The sequence below is a fragment of the Zalophus californianus genome, chromosome 12 (assembly GCF_009762305.2).
Source record: "Zalophus californianus isolate mZalCal1 chromosome 12, mZalCal1.pri.v2, whole genome shotgun sequence".
Lineage (NCBI taxonomy): Eukaryota > Metazoa > Chordata > Mammalia > Carnivora > Otariidae > Zalophus > Zalophus californianus.
The window spans coordinates 38,224,637-38,241,889 of NC_045606.1; the positions used below are offsets into that span (position 1 = coordinate 38,224,637).

A 17,253-nucleotide genomic window follows, 5' to 3' on the forward strand; every position below is an offset into this window, starting at 1 on the left:
GGAAACCTCCAGAACTGTCAGCCCAACTGTGGGACCATACAACCATGACAGTGCTCCTTAATCCAGAATAGATAGAGAATTATTGGGTTATTCAAGATCTGTTCGAACAGCAGTTTCCCTATGCAAGATCAGAAATCCTCCCCTAGATCGTCAGAGAGTTAACTTCTAAGAAATAACCTAAAACTGTTGAGTACAGACAAATGCAGCTCTTAAAAATAAGCAAACAAGTAACACCAGGATGATTTTCCATGTAGGAACAGCAGACAAAATCTAACTGACATAGTTAAAGAAAGATGACATCAATCAGAAAGGGTTTTGTTGGGCATCCCAGTAATGGGGGAAAAGGAAGATTCTGACAGTGCAGGGCTATGTCTGGTCTTGTGGAAAGAGGCAGACATGCTGGGGGATAAGGCAGGGAGAAGTTGTAGGAGTAAAACATTGAGCTGCACTTTCTCCAATCCCAAAGACCCTGCTGGTCATCTGGCTTCCCGGGAAGCTGACCTTCAAGGAGAGAAGACTCTACCGGGCATGTATAATTGCTCTTCCTGGAAGTTGTTATTCTCATGATAAGCTGGTAAATTGACATCTAAAATATAATAGACTCTCATTAGATCCAGTAAACCAACTCAGTGGCTGAAGTCCAACAAACCAGGCACTGATGAAAATGAGTTTGTTATGTCCAAATCCTCTCCCCGTCCCTCCAAAACCAGGTTGCATGGAATCTCTGATCTTTTCAGAGGAAGGGGGTTTCCCTGCTCTTGCTTGAGAGAATAATGAAAGTACAGTACAAGGCGTGGCTGGCTGGCACAGAGTTAAACACTCATTGAAAGGAAACTATAGCTATCATTATTATTAATCTTTCTCATGGCATTTATTTATTTTTTCGGCTAACATTTATTGAAACTTTAAACCATGCCAGGCCCTGTGCGAGTAATGACAACTATTACCTTTTTTTTTTTGTATAGGTTATCAGTATATCATTAGGTATAAATATTCATACATCTCATTACTTCACTAAAATGCAAGATCCTTAAGCGCAAGTCCCATGCCCCACAGCACACCTTTGGTGCCACTCATATGGCATGTTTTACTTTCTGCCTGGTTCTACTAAACTATTTATACATGTTTTATCTCTCGATAAGAGTTGTAAGTTCCTTGAGAATTCTTTTCATCCTCTATCACAGTATTTTACCTATCAGGCCTTTAATAGATATTTATTGAATAAGTAAATGAATGCTCTTGTCAAGAATATTCTCTCTCTGCATGCACTGATTGGTCCATTCCAAAAATGACTCAAAACGAGAATTAATTACTATGGTAAATAGGGTGATTTTTGTATGAAAATATTTTTTGGGAGTATATTATGTTCACATATGTTTTTTCACTTACAATTTCACTACTTCTTTCATTTAAAAAAATAAGCCACCTGGCAAGATTTCAAACTGCCCAGGAAGCTGTAGGGGAAACCATCATTTTATTTTCAGTGATACACTAGCTTGATATTAAGATGGTCAGGAAGTAAGGTGTATGTCGATCGGTTATAAAAGTATACCAGTTGGAGAAAAGAGAACTGAAAGGCAGCTTAATCATCATCTGATGTTTTCAAATATCAGGCAGAAAAAAAGCTTTAAAGGGTCCTAGGCTGGCATCTTCACTTTGCTGAGGTCAGAGACCTTCCTCAGGACACACAGTGGAGCCACACCCAGAACACACCCCTCTCACTTCCAGGAACAGGTGTGGTCCCTCTCCAAGGTCCTGCCCCCTACGGAGAAGTTTCTCCGCAAGCTTGCACAGAAGGAATTCAGCAAACATTTAATACACATTTCTAGGCGACCTTTGGAGAGAAAAACAACCTTTGCCCATTTAAAGTATTGGCTTTAAGTTCTTTTTCAAAGAAAAAGTGCATTCTATGCAAGCCTAACCACCCCACAGATAACAATGGGAAAAATGAGAAGAAAATAAAACTAGCACACTTGATTGCGTACTTGGCTTGACTCCTTGCCTCACTGCTCATTATTGACGATGACTATGATTTCTTTTACTGAATAATATGTGTGTGACTGGGTGGGGGCAGGACTGTGGTGGGTTAGTTACAGAGACCACCTTTGTTGTTCTGCCCGAGTACATGCAAACTCTAGACTGCTGAGCTGTCGACTCCTTAAGTGAGTGATTCTGATGGAATCATCATTTTTACTTCTTAAGGATACAGTGAGTTCAGATGAGCTGTCCAATAAGTAACAGGACAAAGCCAGACCACCTGGGAGCTGCTGCATTCTTCACCTGCCTGGGAGAAATGGAAAAGGTCAAAAAAAGGTCATCCCGTCAGAAACCTCCAGGCAAATTGAGGGCAAAGTAGCTGATCCCAACCTTTACAGGGGAATGCTTCTCACAGCCAGCCAGAGCCAGAGGCTGCTGTTCTGTCTGTAGCCAAAGAGATGCCCTTAAAGATAAAAGGTTTGATCCCCAGAGACCTGTAAACAGTGGCTGTGAATCGCTGTAATGGATTCTGTTACTTCCACCATTTACAACCATTACATTCACCAACAAGGTGAAGGAATCAGCATCCAGAACCTGGAAGGCCTGCTTTCCTTGAGCAGAGAAAGAGTCTGGAGCAGGGGTTCTCACTCTTAGCTGCACATTAGAATCACCTGGAGAGTTTTCCGAAATACAGATGCTTGGGTCTCACTCTGCACCTTCTGATGTAACTGGTCTGAAAGGAGCCTGGGCCTTAAGCCAGGCTCAAGTTAATCACAGGTTTAGAGGCTGACATATTTGAGGATCAGTGATGCTGTCTGCCTGCTGACTAATGAAAGCACTGGTCTGGCCCAGTCATTCTGTAAACGTGGCTCCAGGGTCAGCTAGAAGCCTTAGCTGGAAACTTGTCAGAGTACAAATTCTCAGGGCCCACCCTCGACCTACTGAATCAGAATTTCTGGGGTTGGAGACCAGCATTCTGTATTTTAGTAAGCCCTCCACATCATTCTGATCCTTGTCAGAGTTTGAAAACCACTGATCTAAGTCAAGACGTTGCTCCTCAAAGTGCGGTCTGCAGGCTGGCAACATCTGTATCCCCGGGACCTGTGAGAAATGTCACAGACCTACTAAACCAGAATCTGCATTTCAACGGTATTCCCAAGTATGTGTATGTGCACTGGAATTTGAGAAGCACTGGTCTAAGGAACGGCGGCAGATTAGTGTTCTCATTGGACTTTAGTTGTCATGTTTCGGAACGTTCGTAAGAGGGCAAGAGCACAACCAGAGTGGTAAGGGCCGTGACTCTGCATTCTGCCGCCTTTGGAAGAGGAGCTTGTATGGGATCACACGGGTAGGGTTTGACTCAGAGAAATATTGATAGTACATATGGTGAATGCAGTAGTAAGAAGAAAAGCTACTGTTTATCAAATAATTACTTGGAGCTTTATGGGTATAATTGCATGTTATCCTTGTAGAAAACCAGAGAAAGATCATCCATTCATTCACGCATTTAACGACTACTGTATTATACAAACGTGGATGGCAGGTACTTTTCTAGATGTATCTCTGTGATCTAGCTCCCCCCCCCCCCGCCATTATGGGGTCTCAAATCTGGACCAAACAGCAGACAGTAGTACATAAATGGATTTATAATAAAAAAAAACATAGGTATTATGAAGAAAGGAAAGTGGTGTAAGGGAAGGGGATGAAGGAAGTGCTACAACGTAGTGAGGTAAGAAAACCCTCTCTGAGCAGATGACGTTTGAGTGAAGACACACAGCTCTTAGGGGGCAGAACATCAAACAGAACACAGTGAGGGAGGAGAACAATGGTTAAACGTAAGTTTGGAAAACAGCCACAGGCCAGGTCAGCCTAAAATTAAATTGTCTCATAAGCCACGGTAAGTCTATACAGACAAGGAAACTGAGGAGGCCTTCTCAAACTTGGAGGTGCCTGCAAATGGCCTGGGACCTTAGTAAACCATCGTGTGGAGTTAGTCTGGGGATGAGACTGCAGCCTACAGTCCCAACACACTCCAAGAGATGCTGTTGATCCTGGCCTGTGGGCCACACTTAGTTGAAGCAAAAGGGATGGGGCTTAAGAAAGGTTCTTGTATGCACTCTGTTTATAGAAGAGCTTCTTTATCCCCTTTTATTTTGAAGGAGAAATAACAAGGAAAACTGAATGCCTTGGTAACTGCTGATACTTTGTGCTGTCTCTTATGAAATATTTAAAAGATGTAAGATATCCCTGGCATCTTAGAGACAAATGATATTATCGGTGATCATCTCAGTGTAATATATAAATAAAAAACAAAATACTCATGAGCCTCAAAATCCAGGCATTGTTCTTGCAGTAACTGACTTGTGGAAGCCAGAAGTTCAGCAGACCCTGAAGGCAGGCTCCACCTGGCCCCACCTCCCCCACCAGATGGTCTTGCTCTCACCCATTTGCAGCCTTGCCTTTGGTTCTCTTCACCCCATGAGAGATGTTTGGTGCTCTGGGGTGGATGGGCTCTGGGTTTTCAGAGAAACATGAACGAGTTTACATGCTCAAATCAATCAGGCTTGAGTAGAAAACAGAACGAAACAAGAAAGGAGGGGGCAAGGAGGTGTGTAGAGTTTGAGTATTTAGCTCTAGGCTTCCTTCCATGAAAACAACCATAGCTTCCATTATGAAACAGATGTTCAAAGGGAAGGATGATTCCTCACTTTCTTTTGTCACTTGATATTCATGGGGTCTTCCTTGCACCTGGGGATGGAGGAGCGGGGGAAGTGGGGAGATGTTCTGTGTATGTATTGTATATGCCATTGCCTTGATGAATGACATGGTTTGGTTTGGTTTGTTTTCCTCCCCTTTTGTTAATTCTCTGTGTTCTTTTTCCTTTGTGCTGCACGATTAGGACCCTGCAGTGGGACACAGACCCCTCAGTGCTCCAGCTGCAGTCAGACTCAGAACTTGGGTATATGTCTGCTCTTTTGTTACTCCTTTTATTTCTTTGCTACACTTGTGTTGAAATGCTGGAGCTGTTGTTGCTCACGCTTTCCCCCCTTTCGTTGAACTTCCAGTTTGATAACTTTATTTCCTTCTGTTAGTTTTCCTTATAAAGGGAAGCCTTGAAGAAAGTCTCTCTTTGTGGAAAGCACCACAAAAAGTGGCTTTTGATTTCTCCTTCTAAATTCCTATTATTGTAAAACGACACTCCCCTAAAACCAAAATACAAACATACACCCACCCACACCTGTGCTTCAAGGTGCGGAACTCGCATTCTGTGGTGGGAGGTACGCTTGACTAGATCCTAACCATCCTTCGCCTCTATTAACAAGTTGCTTAGGTTAATTTTTGTCTAAAATTGGTATTAAAATGTTCTGTCTTGTTTGTTTCCTTTCCTTTTCACTTTTTTGGGGACTCAGCAATAAGCATTTGATTTGAACTAAGTTTAAACATGTAAAGATTCCTGTTTAAAGAAAAAGCAAATTTGTTGCACTTCTCAGTATTAAGAAATCTCAAATATTTCGATGATGGATGGTGTCTCCTACATTGTAAAGATCTTTTTGTTTCCTGATGGAAATGTACCATTACAGGTTAAAAGATTGCTTCAGAATGGAAAATTCGCCCCCAAAGAATAAAACACACAGGCCTAGAAACAAGAGTTTTATTCCTCTTGTAAGATTGTACTTAGCCGTAGTGGTGCATGAGATCTTTGCAGTGGGCTGTTTGTATCAGCTTATGCCCAAGCTCAGGAGAGCCGGTCTGTGTGCTCTGTGTGCGTCTCTTCCCAACTTTGCATTCAGTGAAATCCACTTGAAATCAGCTCTGGTGGAAGTATTTACACCATAAAAACTGGCAAATGCGACAAACCAGAGGCTTGCTCCCTTGCCTTCACACCCATTAAGAGACATTTGCCAGTATGCCACCAGGTACCTCCATATGTGAATGGCACATTTTATTACAGTATTTTACAAAATTATTATTTTTTTCTTCCTAAATATAAGCCAACACATCTCAAAGTGGGAATTTATTTGTTTATTTAGTTATCATTTATTTTGAATTCCTGAGATTCCTGGGCATGTATCTGTGGATTTCTATCAATGTCAGTGCCTACTGTAGGTGGACACAGAGGTTGGAGGGCGGTCTGGGTGTTAGGTTAAGTGTCATCTACCCTTGGCCCTTTGTGTATGCAAGAGTTCTCAGCAGACTCACAACACTGCTAAACTAAGGAAGTACTCTAACGCTTCAGGTAACTAAGAACACTCTTCCGACATCACTAAATTCTTGGCTATTTAGTTTTGTAGTTCATTGTATGTCATATTTCAAATTTTAGTATTTGAATAACCAAGAAATACAGCTTAAATCAAGCAGAGAAACATGAACATATAGTATGTTACAATTCAGGGGACTTTCAGAGTGTAGTCCTTCAATATTTCATTGTGTTTAAAAAAAATGGAGGATGGAACTGGCAGAGACTCTAGCCTATGCACTTAACAGATTTTTAGACAGATTGTGGCCTTGCTAAATTACACTTGCTGATGTAGAACAGTTGGGAAATTTCCCATTTATATGTGTTTTCCAAGCTAAAATTCAGTTGACTATGCAGATTAAAACTTGTGACTTGTTCTGGGGAGGTGGCATATCTGTGGCTCCCACCTTGCCTGCCACATTTTACTTCGGAGCAGGCCCAGTGAGTCAGAGAAAGATGAGAGATGAGATGAGATGTTCTGTTCACAGAGTAGTTGATTGTAGAGAGCTTGTAAGGATATTTGAGGGAAGGATGATTCCTCACTTTCTTTTGTCACTTGATATTCATGGGGTCTTCCTTGCACCTGGGGATGGAGGAGCGGGGGAAGTGGGGAGATGTTCTGTGTATGTATTGTATATGCCATTCCAAATATTCTCTTGCAGAGAATATTTGAGGGAGGAGATTATTTTAGCTAGGTTACAATTTTAAATACTGATTAATGGAAATTTCCCTTTTCTGATAGTCCTTACGTGCAGGGCTGTCTTCCCCTCATACACAGTTTGATGAACTATACCTCAGACAACACGATTTTTCTAGAGATAATGGTATTTCCTCTTATTGATTCTTGGCATGGGGTTGATCATAGCCCATAGCTTGCTCTGTCACCTGATTTTTTTTTAATTGAAATGTAATTGACATTTTATAAAACAACTTTATTGAAGTATAATTGACAAAAAACTGCACACATTTAAAGTATTCAAATTGATGTTTTAACGTGTACAAATTTATGAAACCATCATCACAGCCAAGATAATAAACATATTCATCATCCCCGTACGTTTCCTCACACGCCCTTGTGATCCTTCTACTGCTTCTCCCCATCCCCAGAACAGCTGATCTGCTTTTTGTCACTATACATTCATTTACATTTCCTGGAATGTAGAATAAATGAAACCATGTGGTGGGTACTCTTCTGACTGACTTCTTTCACCAGAATAACTAATTTGAGATTCGTTCCTGTGAGGTGTGTATCAGTAGTTCATTCCTTGTTACTGCTGAGTAGTTTATCAGATGGACATGCCAGTTTGTTCATCCAGTCACTTTTTGATGTATATTTGGGTTGTTTCCATGTTTTCTGCCCATTACAAATAAAACTGATGAACATTCATGTACAAATCATATTACAGACGTATACTTATTTCTTTGGGGTAAATATTGCCAAATTGAATGGCTGAATCGTATAGTGGATGTGCACTGAAGAGACGGTCAAGGTATTTTCAGAGTGGTTTTAGCATTATACATTCTCACCAGCAGTGCATGAGATCTTCAGTCCCTCCCCATTCTTGATGACATTTGATTTGGATTTTTTTTTTAATTATTTTTTTAACCGCTATTAAAGGAGTGTAGTGGTATCTCATTGTGGTTTTAATTTGCATTTCCTTAGTGACGTAATGTTGCAAATCTCTTTATGTGCTTATTTGCCACCTAAATATCTTCTCTGATGAAATGTCTGCTTAAATTTTTTGCCCTTATTGTTTATGAATTGGGTTGTTTGTTTTCTCCTTATGGAGTTTTGGGAGTTCTTTACATACTTTTTAAATTTATTTTTTCTTGATTTACATTCAATTAACCAACATAAAATACATCACTTCTCTACATATTTGGGATACAATCCTTTATCCGATATATAGTTTGTAAATATTTTCTCCCCATTTGTGACTTGTCTTTTTCATTCTTTTAACTGTGTCTTTAAGAAAACAAACCTGTTTCATTTTGACAAATTCCAGTTTACAAATTTGTTCTTTTATGGGTCATGCTTTTGGTGACATAATTTCAATATTCAGGTATTCCTTCAAAGAGGTGGTAGAATACAATCACTTATGAAACCATTTGAGTTTGGGATTTTATTGTGGGAGAATATTTGAAAATACAAATTCAATAACTTTAACGGAGCTGTTGAGGTGATCTGTATTTTTCTGAGTGAGATTTGGCAGTTTGTGTCTTTGAAGTAATATGTCCATTTTATCTCCATTGACAAATTTATTGGCCTAAAACTGTGTATGCATTCCTTTATTATCTTTTAAATATCTGCAGAATCTATAGATATAGTCACCTTTCTCATTCTTGATATTGGTAAAGTTTGTCTTAGTCTTTTTCTTCTGGTATGGCTAGAGGTTTATCAATTTTATTGATCTTCTTATAGGACCAGCATTTGGGTTCATTGATTTTCTCCATTTTTCTATTTTCTATTTCACTGATTTCTACTCTGATATTATTTCTTCTGCTTACTTTGAGTTTAATATGATTTTCCTTCTTTAGTTTCTTAAAGTGGAAGCAGAGGTCATTGACTTGACATCTTTCTTCATTTCTAATATAGGTGGGTAGTGCTATAGAATTACCCATAAGTACTACTCAGTGGCATCTTGCAAATTTTGATCTATTTTTGTTATTTTCATTTAGTTCATAATACTTTCCAGTTTCCCTTTTTATTTTGTCTTCACCTGGTGAGTTATTTGGAAGTGTGTTATTTAGTTTCCACATGTTTGGGGATTTTCTAGAGGTCTTTCTGTTACTGATTAATTCAATTCTACCATGATTAGAGAACATATTTTTTTAAAGAGTTATTTATTTACTTATTTTAGAGAGGAGGGGGGAGAGGGGCAGAGAGAGAGGGAGAAGGAGAGAAGCAGGCTGCACTGAGCATGGATCCTGATGTGGGGCTCAAGCTTACGACCCGGAGATCATGACCTGAGCCAAAATCAAGAGCTGGCCACTTGACCTACTGAGCCATCCAGGTGCCCTGCGAACTTTTGTATTATTGGTGTCCTTTTAATTTGTTCAGACTTACTTTATGTTTATAGTATGATCTGTCTTAGTAAATGTCCTATGTGCCCTTGAAAAAGGTGTATGTTGTGCTGTTATTGGGTAAATGTTCTGTGAATGTCAGTCAAGTTGGTTGATTATGTTGTTCCAGTCTTACATATCTTTTGCTAATGTTCTGTCTGTTGGCTCTGTCGATTATTACTAGAGGGGTGAAATTTCCAACTACAGTTTTGGGCTTTTCTATTTCTTGCAATTCTGTCAGTTTTTGCTTCATGTATTTTGAAGTTTTGTATTAGGTGCATAAATGTTTAGGATTCTTATGTCTCTCTTGATAAATTAATCTCGGGCGCCTGGGTGGCTCAGTTGGTTAAGCGACTGCCTTTGGCTCAGGTCATGATCCTGGAGTCCCAGGATCGAGTCCCGCATCGGGCTCCCTGTTCGGCAGGAAGTCTGCTTCTCCCTCTGACCCTCCCCCCTCTCATGTGCTCTCTCTCTCTCTCATTCTCTCTCTCAAATAAATAAAAAAATAAATAAAAATAAAGTGTGTGGGATAAATTAATCTCTTCATCATTAAGAAATGAACAACTTTGTCCCTGGTAATAAAGTTTTGCTCTGAAATTTCCTTTGTGTGACATTAATATAGCCACTTTAACTTTTGACTAGCATTAGCATGGTGTATCTTTTTGTACCCTTCAACTTTTTTTTCACCTTTTAACTTTTTAACTCTTACTTTTATTTATTTCTTTATATTTAAAGTACATTTCTTGTAGGCAACATATAATTGGGTGTTTTCATCTATTCTAAAAATCTCTGCCTTTTAATTGGGATAGTTGCACTATTTACATTTAATGTAATTATTGATATGGTTGGGTTTAAATCTTTATAATATTGATATTTGTTCTCGATTTGTCCTATATAATTTTCTTTCCTTTTATTATTTTTTTGGTGCTTCCTTTGTATTATTAAGTTTTTTATGATTCCATTTTAACTCCTTGGCTTATTAGCTATATCTGTTTGCTTTATTATTTTAGTGGTTGCTTTAGTGTTTATAATGTATATCTTTAACTTACCATAATCTACTTTCAAATGCATTGTTTTTATTTTTAAGTACCCAATTATCACTGAGGTTTAAATAATAAGAAAAAATATCTTACATATTTACCCATGTAGTAAATACTTTTCCTGATGTTTCTCATTCCTTTGTGTAGATCCATACTTCCATCTTGCATAGTTTTACTTCTGCTTGGTGGATATTCTTTAACATTTCTTGTAGTGAATTTCTTCCATTAGGCATTTTATAGCTTTTTTTTTTTTGAAATACGTATTTTTGTTTTTGAAATAATGTTTTTTGTTGAAATATATTTTCACTGAGTATAGACGTCTAGGTTGATTTTCTTTCAATACTTCAGAAATGGTGTCTCATTGTCTTCTGTCTTGCATTGTTTTTGACTAGAAATTTGCTGTCACCCCTATTTTTATTCTTCTGTATATAGCAGTTTTTTTCTTTCTGGCTGCTTTTGCAATGTTCTCTTTTTCACTAATTTTGAGTAATTTGATTATGATGTACCTTGGTATAGTTTTCTCCATGTTTCATATGCTTGGGTTCACTGAGATTCTTTGGATCATTGGGTTTACAGTTTTCAACAAATTTTTTGAAAAACCTGACCATTAAATAACGGTCAGATATTCAATTACTTTTTTTCTGTTCCTTCTGCTCCTCTGGGAACTCAAATCACATGTATATTAGGTAACTTGAAATTTTCCTACAGTTAACTTCCTCCATACTTATCTTTCTTTTCTATCTGTGTTTTATTTTGGATAGTTTCCATTGTGTGTGTGTGTGTGTTCACTAGTCTTTTGTTTTGCAATTTCTTATATTTCATAAAGCCTACTCAGAGAATTTTTAATTTCTTATGTTGTAATTTTCATTTCTAGAAGTTCAATTTGGGTCTTTTAAAAAAATCGTACATGTTTCTATTTAATTTTTGAACACTTGAAATACAGTTTTAATAACGGTTTTGATAGCCTTGCTTGCTAGTCCATCATCTGTATTAGTTCTGGGTCAGTTTCAGTTGATTGACTTAATATCTTTTCATTATAGTCATTTTTTTCCCCTGCTTCTTTCCAGGTCTGCTAATTTTTGGTTGATGTCAGACATCGTGAGTATTAGTTTTTTAGATATTGGATGTATTTGAATTTCTATAAATCTTCTGGAGATTTGGTTCTGAGATACAGTTAATTCACTTGGAAATGGTTTGATCCTTTCAAGTCTTTCTTCTAAGATTTGTTAGTTGGGACTGGATTAGTGCTCAGTCTAGGGTTAAATAATTCCTGCTATTGAGGCAAGACCCTTATGTGCATTCTACACAATGACCCATAAATCTTGAGGTTTTCTAGCCTAGTAGGAGGGAACAGGCACTAATCCTGTTCCTGTGCAAGTGCCCAGAACTGTTACCTTTAATTTTTTCAGGTAGTTTTTTCCTTGGACTCAGATAGTTTCCTCACATATTTGCCCTGGATCAGTACTAAGCGGAATCCTCAAGGGCAACGCTTAGAAGATCTTTGGAGTTTTCTCTTTGTGCAGTTTTACTTTCTGTTATTTTGTCCTGTCAATTCTAGCTGCTTTGGTCTCCCTAGACTCTCCACTCTGTCTCCTCAACTTAGGGAGTCTGCTAGATTTCACTTGGATTTCTTCCCTGCAACATGGCCTGAGAATTCTCTCAATGCAGTAAGCTGGGGCACTTACTGGACTCAGCTTGTGGTTCCCCTCTCTCGTATATCACAGTTCTTTTTTCCTGACCTCTAGTAGCTTACAAACTGTTGTTTCATTCAAACTGCTCCCCCCCCTTTTTTTGGTTGTTTCAGGTGGAGAGTAAATCTGGTTTCTGTTACTCCAACTTGGCAATGTAGAGAAATAAGGGAGATGTTATGGCATTCAGGAAAAAAAGCTTCTAGAAAATTACAAATAAAATGAGAAAATAAGTTTGACTCATTTTTTTTTAACCAGGCAAATTCTTATGACAGCACCCAAAATGCTTTGCTTTCTTAGACTATTATAATAAATTAAGTGAATTAAGATGATATAAGTAGGGAATGAAATAATAGGATAAAAAGAATAAATTAAAAGATCACAGAATAGAAAAAAATCTTAAGCTGGAAAGTGAAATTTGGGGTTGTAATGGAGAAGTTTGAGAGAGGGATTATATTTTAAGTATTTTTGTTGTTTTATGAAGGAAACATAAGTACAAATATCACCAGGAGATTGTCAGTCTTTAGGGAGATGTGCTGAGTAAGCATAAGGGGTGTGGAGCTAGGAGAGAAGCAAAGATTCTCAATGATTAATAGACATCAATGAGCAAATAATGGTATTTTGTGGCCCTTAACTCAAACCTATTAAACCCAATTAACATACAGGAATGTTTAGTGCCTTCTGATTTTATTGAAGCCTCACAATTATATTTCCTCCATGTCATAGTATATTAAACTCTTGGTGGAGTTTTTAAAATATTTGGAAGCAAATAAAAAATTTAAAATATTTGGAAGCTGTGAGGGATTTGGCTGCTACTTCCTTGAAGGAGGAACGTAGGGATGCCTTCCACCTTTGGGAGATATTGGTAGAAGGTGATGACCTCTTCTTTTTCTCAACTTTCTCTTTATTGTCGGCTGCAAGAGAGGATGGGTATTACTTCTGAATCCACCAGGCACCATCCCAAACTGCTGTGGTGAAATAGATCACTCTGTCAAGAATAGAAATTAAACCAGCTCTATGAAGACACTAGAAAAACATATTCTTCAGGATGGTGGTAGGTGTTTGAGAAAATCTAGCCAGTCAGTTTTAGAGGACTTTTCCCATTTTAAAATCATTTCCACTTGCCTAACAGAACAGTAGTAACCTCATTAGCCTTTGGTGAAGTAACCTTCTTTATACTTATTCTTCAAGTTTTGTCAAATGTTCTTATATATTATGTTTAGATCTCTGGTTTGAATTAATTTTTACGGTTTTCCACGTAAAAATGTCTAGTATTTTCTTGAGAATAATGTGGGCTATGTTCTTGAGCAAACGGACAATCTCTGCCTTTTTAATAACACCTAATCACACTTTCTACAGAAAATGAAATATAGAACAGCAGCTTATAATGTGTGTGTATCAAAGGATAATGGTTAAATTGGATTAACAGACCCAATTACAATTTTGCCACAAAAGAGGGAGAAGTACTTACCTCGTATGCTACTTGTTTATCCAGTCCTCAAACATTTCTTGAGAAGCTGCCTGCTATCTGACAGTCTTTGTTCTATGTTCTCAAGAAACTTTAGTAAGCAAATTATAGGATATTTTCTGTTTCACAGAAGCAGCAGGATTTTCATAAAACTATATTCTTTTTTTATTCCACTTCAGAAAAATGAATATAGCCAGTTGGCAAGGGTGTGTGCTTATACTTTGGTACTAAGTGACTTAAAGAATTGTAAAATTTTATAGCTTTCTATTGCAACTTCTACAGAGGGCTGCTCATGAATCTTAAGTCAATAAAAGGCCATTTCTATAAAATTTTTATATCATTGTCTTTTTATGTAATATTGGAGAAAACACACTTCTGTACTTTCTGTCCTTATAATTCTGAACTTTCAACTTCCTTTGTAACGTGGGCACTTGATAGGTTCTGTTGTACAGGTTCTGCCGAGCCTCCCCTGATAAAGCCAAGCTCAATTGTAACCATGACTATTTTGACTTCTCTCTCATCCTGGAAATTTGCAAGATTTACTCGTGTTATGAAATTCAAGGCAAACCCTTTGGCTATGCCTGTTGACTGAGCCAGACTTGACATTTGCTTCTGTTCAGGAAAAATACTTTAGCTGCCAAACTAATATCTCTGCACAGTAAGAAGTAAATATCATGGAAACGAAATAAATACCTCCTCAAATGATTTTTCAAATGTGAACGTAGAAAATGGAAAGTCATCTTTTTTGAAGTAATCAGAAAAGGTCAGCCATCAAGTTGCTTCCCAGTCCTTTGAGGAAAACACCCACTTGGAACCCGCGTGATAAACGGAGTGCAGTGAGGAGCTGCAATGCCAGGGTCACTTCCACTTGGTGGTGCCCCATTGTCACCTTTCCTTTATGTGGTGTCCCCACCCAACCCTAGGTATCAGTCCTTGAGATGTCACACGTCAACACCTAAGTGCACTACAGTACGGTGTTTGGAAAACAAATTAACCTTTATCATTTTTTAAATTTTATTATGTTAATCACAATGCAATACATCATTAGTTTTTGATGTAGTGATCCATACTTCACCTTTATCATTTTTTTAAACCTCTTTCATATTACATGAGCTTCTGTGCCCTTGGCTCCCTATATTCTTTCTGTGGATGCAGTGTTTTCTCATATGGCTCTCTTTGGGTGGCTCCCAAGGCCATATTTTCTGTTTTGTCTTCTTTTCTGAGCTTTGGTCATATATCTCATTCAATTGGAGAACGCTTCACCACAAACTCATCCACTTAAGTACTCCTTTTTAACCCCAAAGCCTATCTTTCTCTGGATTCCCCTGTGTCTTATAGTCACACCACTCACTTTTCCTCCCGTAAGGCATGAGGCCTTGAAAGAATCACCAATTGATTCTTTTTCCTTCACCCCCCATAAACTGCTAGGGCCTACCCCCTTCATTCTTTTCCAGAGTCACCAAACTACAGCATGTCCTTTCTGTTCCCAGGGCCATAACCACCTTGGACCAAGTCCCCACATTTGTTAGACCATTGGTCACAAATCCAATAACCATGTCTCTGGCTGCCTCCTATGAATTAACGCTTGCCTGGATTCTCTGTTTACTGAACCCACCCACCCACCCTTTGCTTGTAGATCATTTTTCAATTCCTTTGTGCCCAGCTTCTCAGGTCCCACACATAGTCTCTGGCCACTCACTTGTCAAAGAGAGAGATTGACACACCATTCTTCACATGGTTGCTATACTAATGTTTCTCTGCAGCTGTTAGTTTCTTACTCAGTAACTTTCAGTAATTTCTCATTATCTAAAGCTTGAAGTTCAAGTTCTTTAGCTCAAGATTTTAAGCCCTCTAAGAGTCTGGTCTCAATGTACCTCTCTAAAATTAATCTTCCATTGCTCTTCAACTTAAAACTTCTATTCTGAAAACCTGGTCTCTCAGGTATAAAATGTGAATTCCGTCTCCAGGTCTTTGCCCGGGACCACCTCTCTAGGTCACCCTCCTCATTCCTTTCTACTTGACCAAGTCCTGCCTGTCTTTCAAGACTCACATCAGACCTTCAGTCTCACTGAAACTTCCTTTATTTATTGAAACACATAGTAACCTGCCCATTATACTCCCCTGTCCCACTTACTGTATAAATCACTCATGTTGACTCTTACTATTGTCTACCTTTCATTCCTATTTGCCTTTTGGTGTATATGTTTGACTCCTTTTTCTGCCTGTAAAGTTAGGATGTGGAATAGTGCCATGCTTCGAAAATTGTTTGTGGTTGCTGATAATGATGTTGGCTGAAGTAGTTCCTTTGCTAGTTGTCAAAGACACTGTACATACCCACATAAGATGTTTGGACAAGGAAGAAAATGGAACCATTACCATTCTTGCTGTCTTAGGAAATCTTCTTTGAGAAACCTCAAGGAATCTTAGAAGCAACACTAGAAAAATTCTTTGGCAGCACCATTAATGTATCAGGGGATGAAATACTCACATGCAAATAAACAGGAATAAAACCCAGCAGGACTGAGTGTGGGTCCAGTGAAGACATTCTTTTATTCCTTAGCCTTGACCTACTTTGTCATCTGGCTAAATAACTCCTTGTCTCTGAGAATATCTGTTCCTGATTTGATCTGCATGAGTTCCAAGTCTCATCCCTGCTCCAGACTTCTCATTATTGCTGTGACCCTTTTTGGTTTCCTGGCTTTTGAGGCCACGTACTGGCTTTTGACCTAAGCTCTGACTGCCACCTTATCTACTGTCACTCCTGTCCTGCCACTGGGTCTAATCGATATACATGTAGCATTATGATTTCCAGTCACTGAACACTCTGAGATTGCTATTCCAAGATTATGACTGAGAGCCTTTTGTGATTCACAGTTTGTAACTTTGTAGAGTTTCTTAGGTGCCTGAAGTATACTTTTACTCTGGCTTTTCCGTATCTTCGTATGACGTTTGCATTGTGACATTAGAAAAAAAAATCCTACTATGCTCTGTCTTGCAGCTTTACTTCCCAATATTGATGATGAATTACAAAATGAGTCGTGCACTCTGATATAAATAGATCTTTAAGAATTAGCTGATGGTGTCTGTGAAATGCTCATGACAGCCATCTCACTTAGCTATCTGAAGCCAGTTCTCTGATATTGTTGGGTTCCTTTATGAGTCCACTAGAGATAGTACAGCACTCTTTATGCAATTTTTCCCACTAATCCTGAATATGAAAGGCAGGAACATCAAGTTTGTTATATACAATTCACTGTGGTTTGAAATTAGAACATCAGAGAGAATATGTGTTGTATTGTAACTAATTGATTCAGGAAGAATTTGATGATGCTCATAGCAGTGATGGAAGAAGGTTCAAGTGCTCTGAGAGCTTTCATGAACCATTGAAAGCTTTTAGTCCCTCTCTTGAATCCATCCTTCTACAGTCAGATTTGGCTACTGCTTGGGGCCAGGGGCTATCAGTATGGATTAATATTCATGACAAAACCTTTCCCTGCCCTCCTGCTCAATCTTGCTACAGAATATTAAGAAAAATTAAGCATGGGCAACTGGATATCCACATGCAGAAAAAATGAAGTTGGACCCCTACTTCATACCATCTATAAAATTAACTCATACCAAAAATCTAAATGTAAAATCTAAAACTACAGAACTCTTAGAGGAAGAGAGAGATAAATCTTCATGACTTTGGGTTGGGCAATGATTTCTTAGATATGACTCCAAAAGTACAAGCAGCTAATGAAAAAAATAAATAAATTAGACTTCCCTGAAGTTGAAAAC

At 38.3% G+C, this 17,253-nt stretch overlaps 1 protein-coding gene across 5 annotated transcripts in view; it reads left to right on the top strand.

The window, feature by feature from the left end:
• Positions 1-17,253, top strand: part of DYNC1I1 (dynein cytoplasmic 1 intermediate chain 1) — a 306,141-nt gene that overhangs the window by 51,318 nt on the left and 237,570 nt on the right. For 3 of the 5 annotated variants that reach the window (XM_027574568.2, XM_027574567.2, XM_027574569.2), the window contains exon 5: positions 4,877-4,936. The exons of the other annotated variants lie outside the window; for them this stretch is intronic. In XM_027574568.2, the coding sequence (XP_027430369.1) occupies positions 4,877-4,936 (60 nt within the window). The remainder of the gene's footprint in view (positions 1-4,876; positions 4,937-17,253) is intronic. 5 annotated transcript variants of the gene reach the window in all.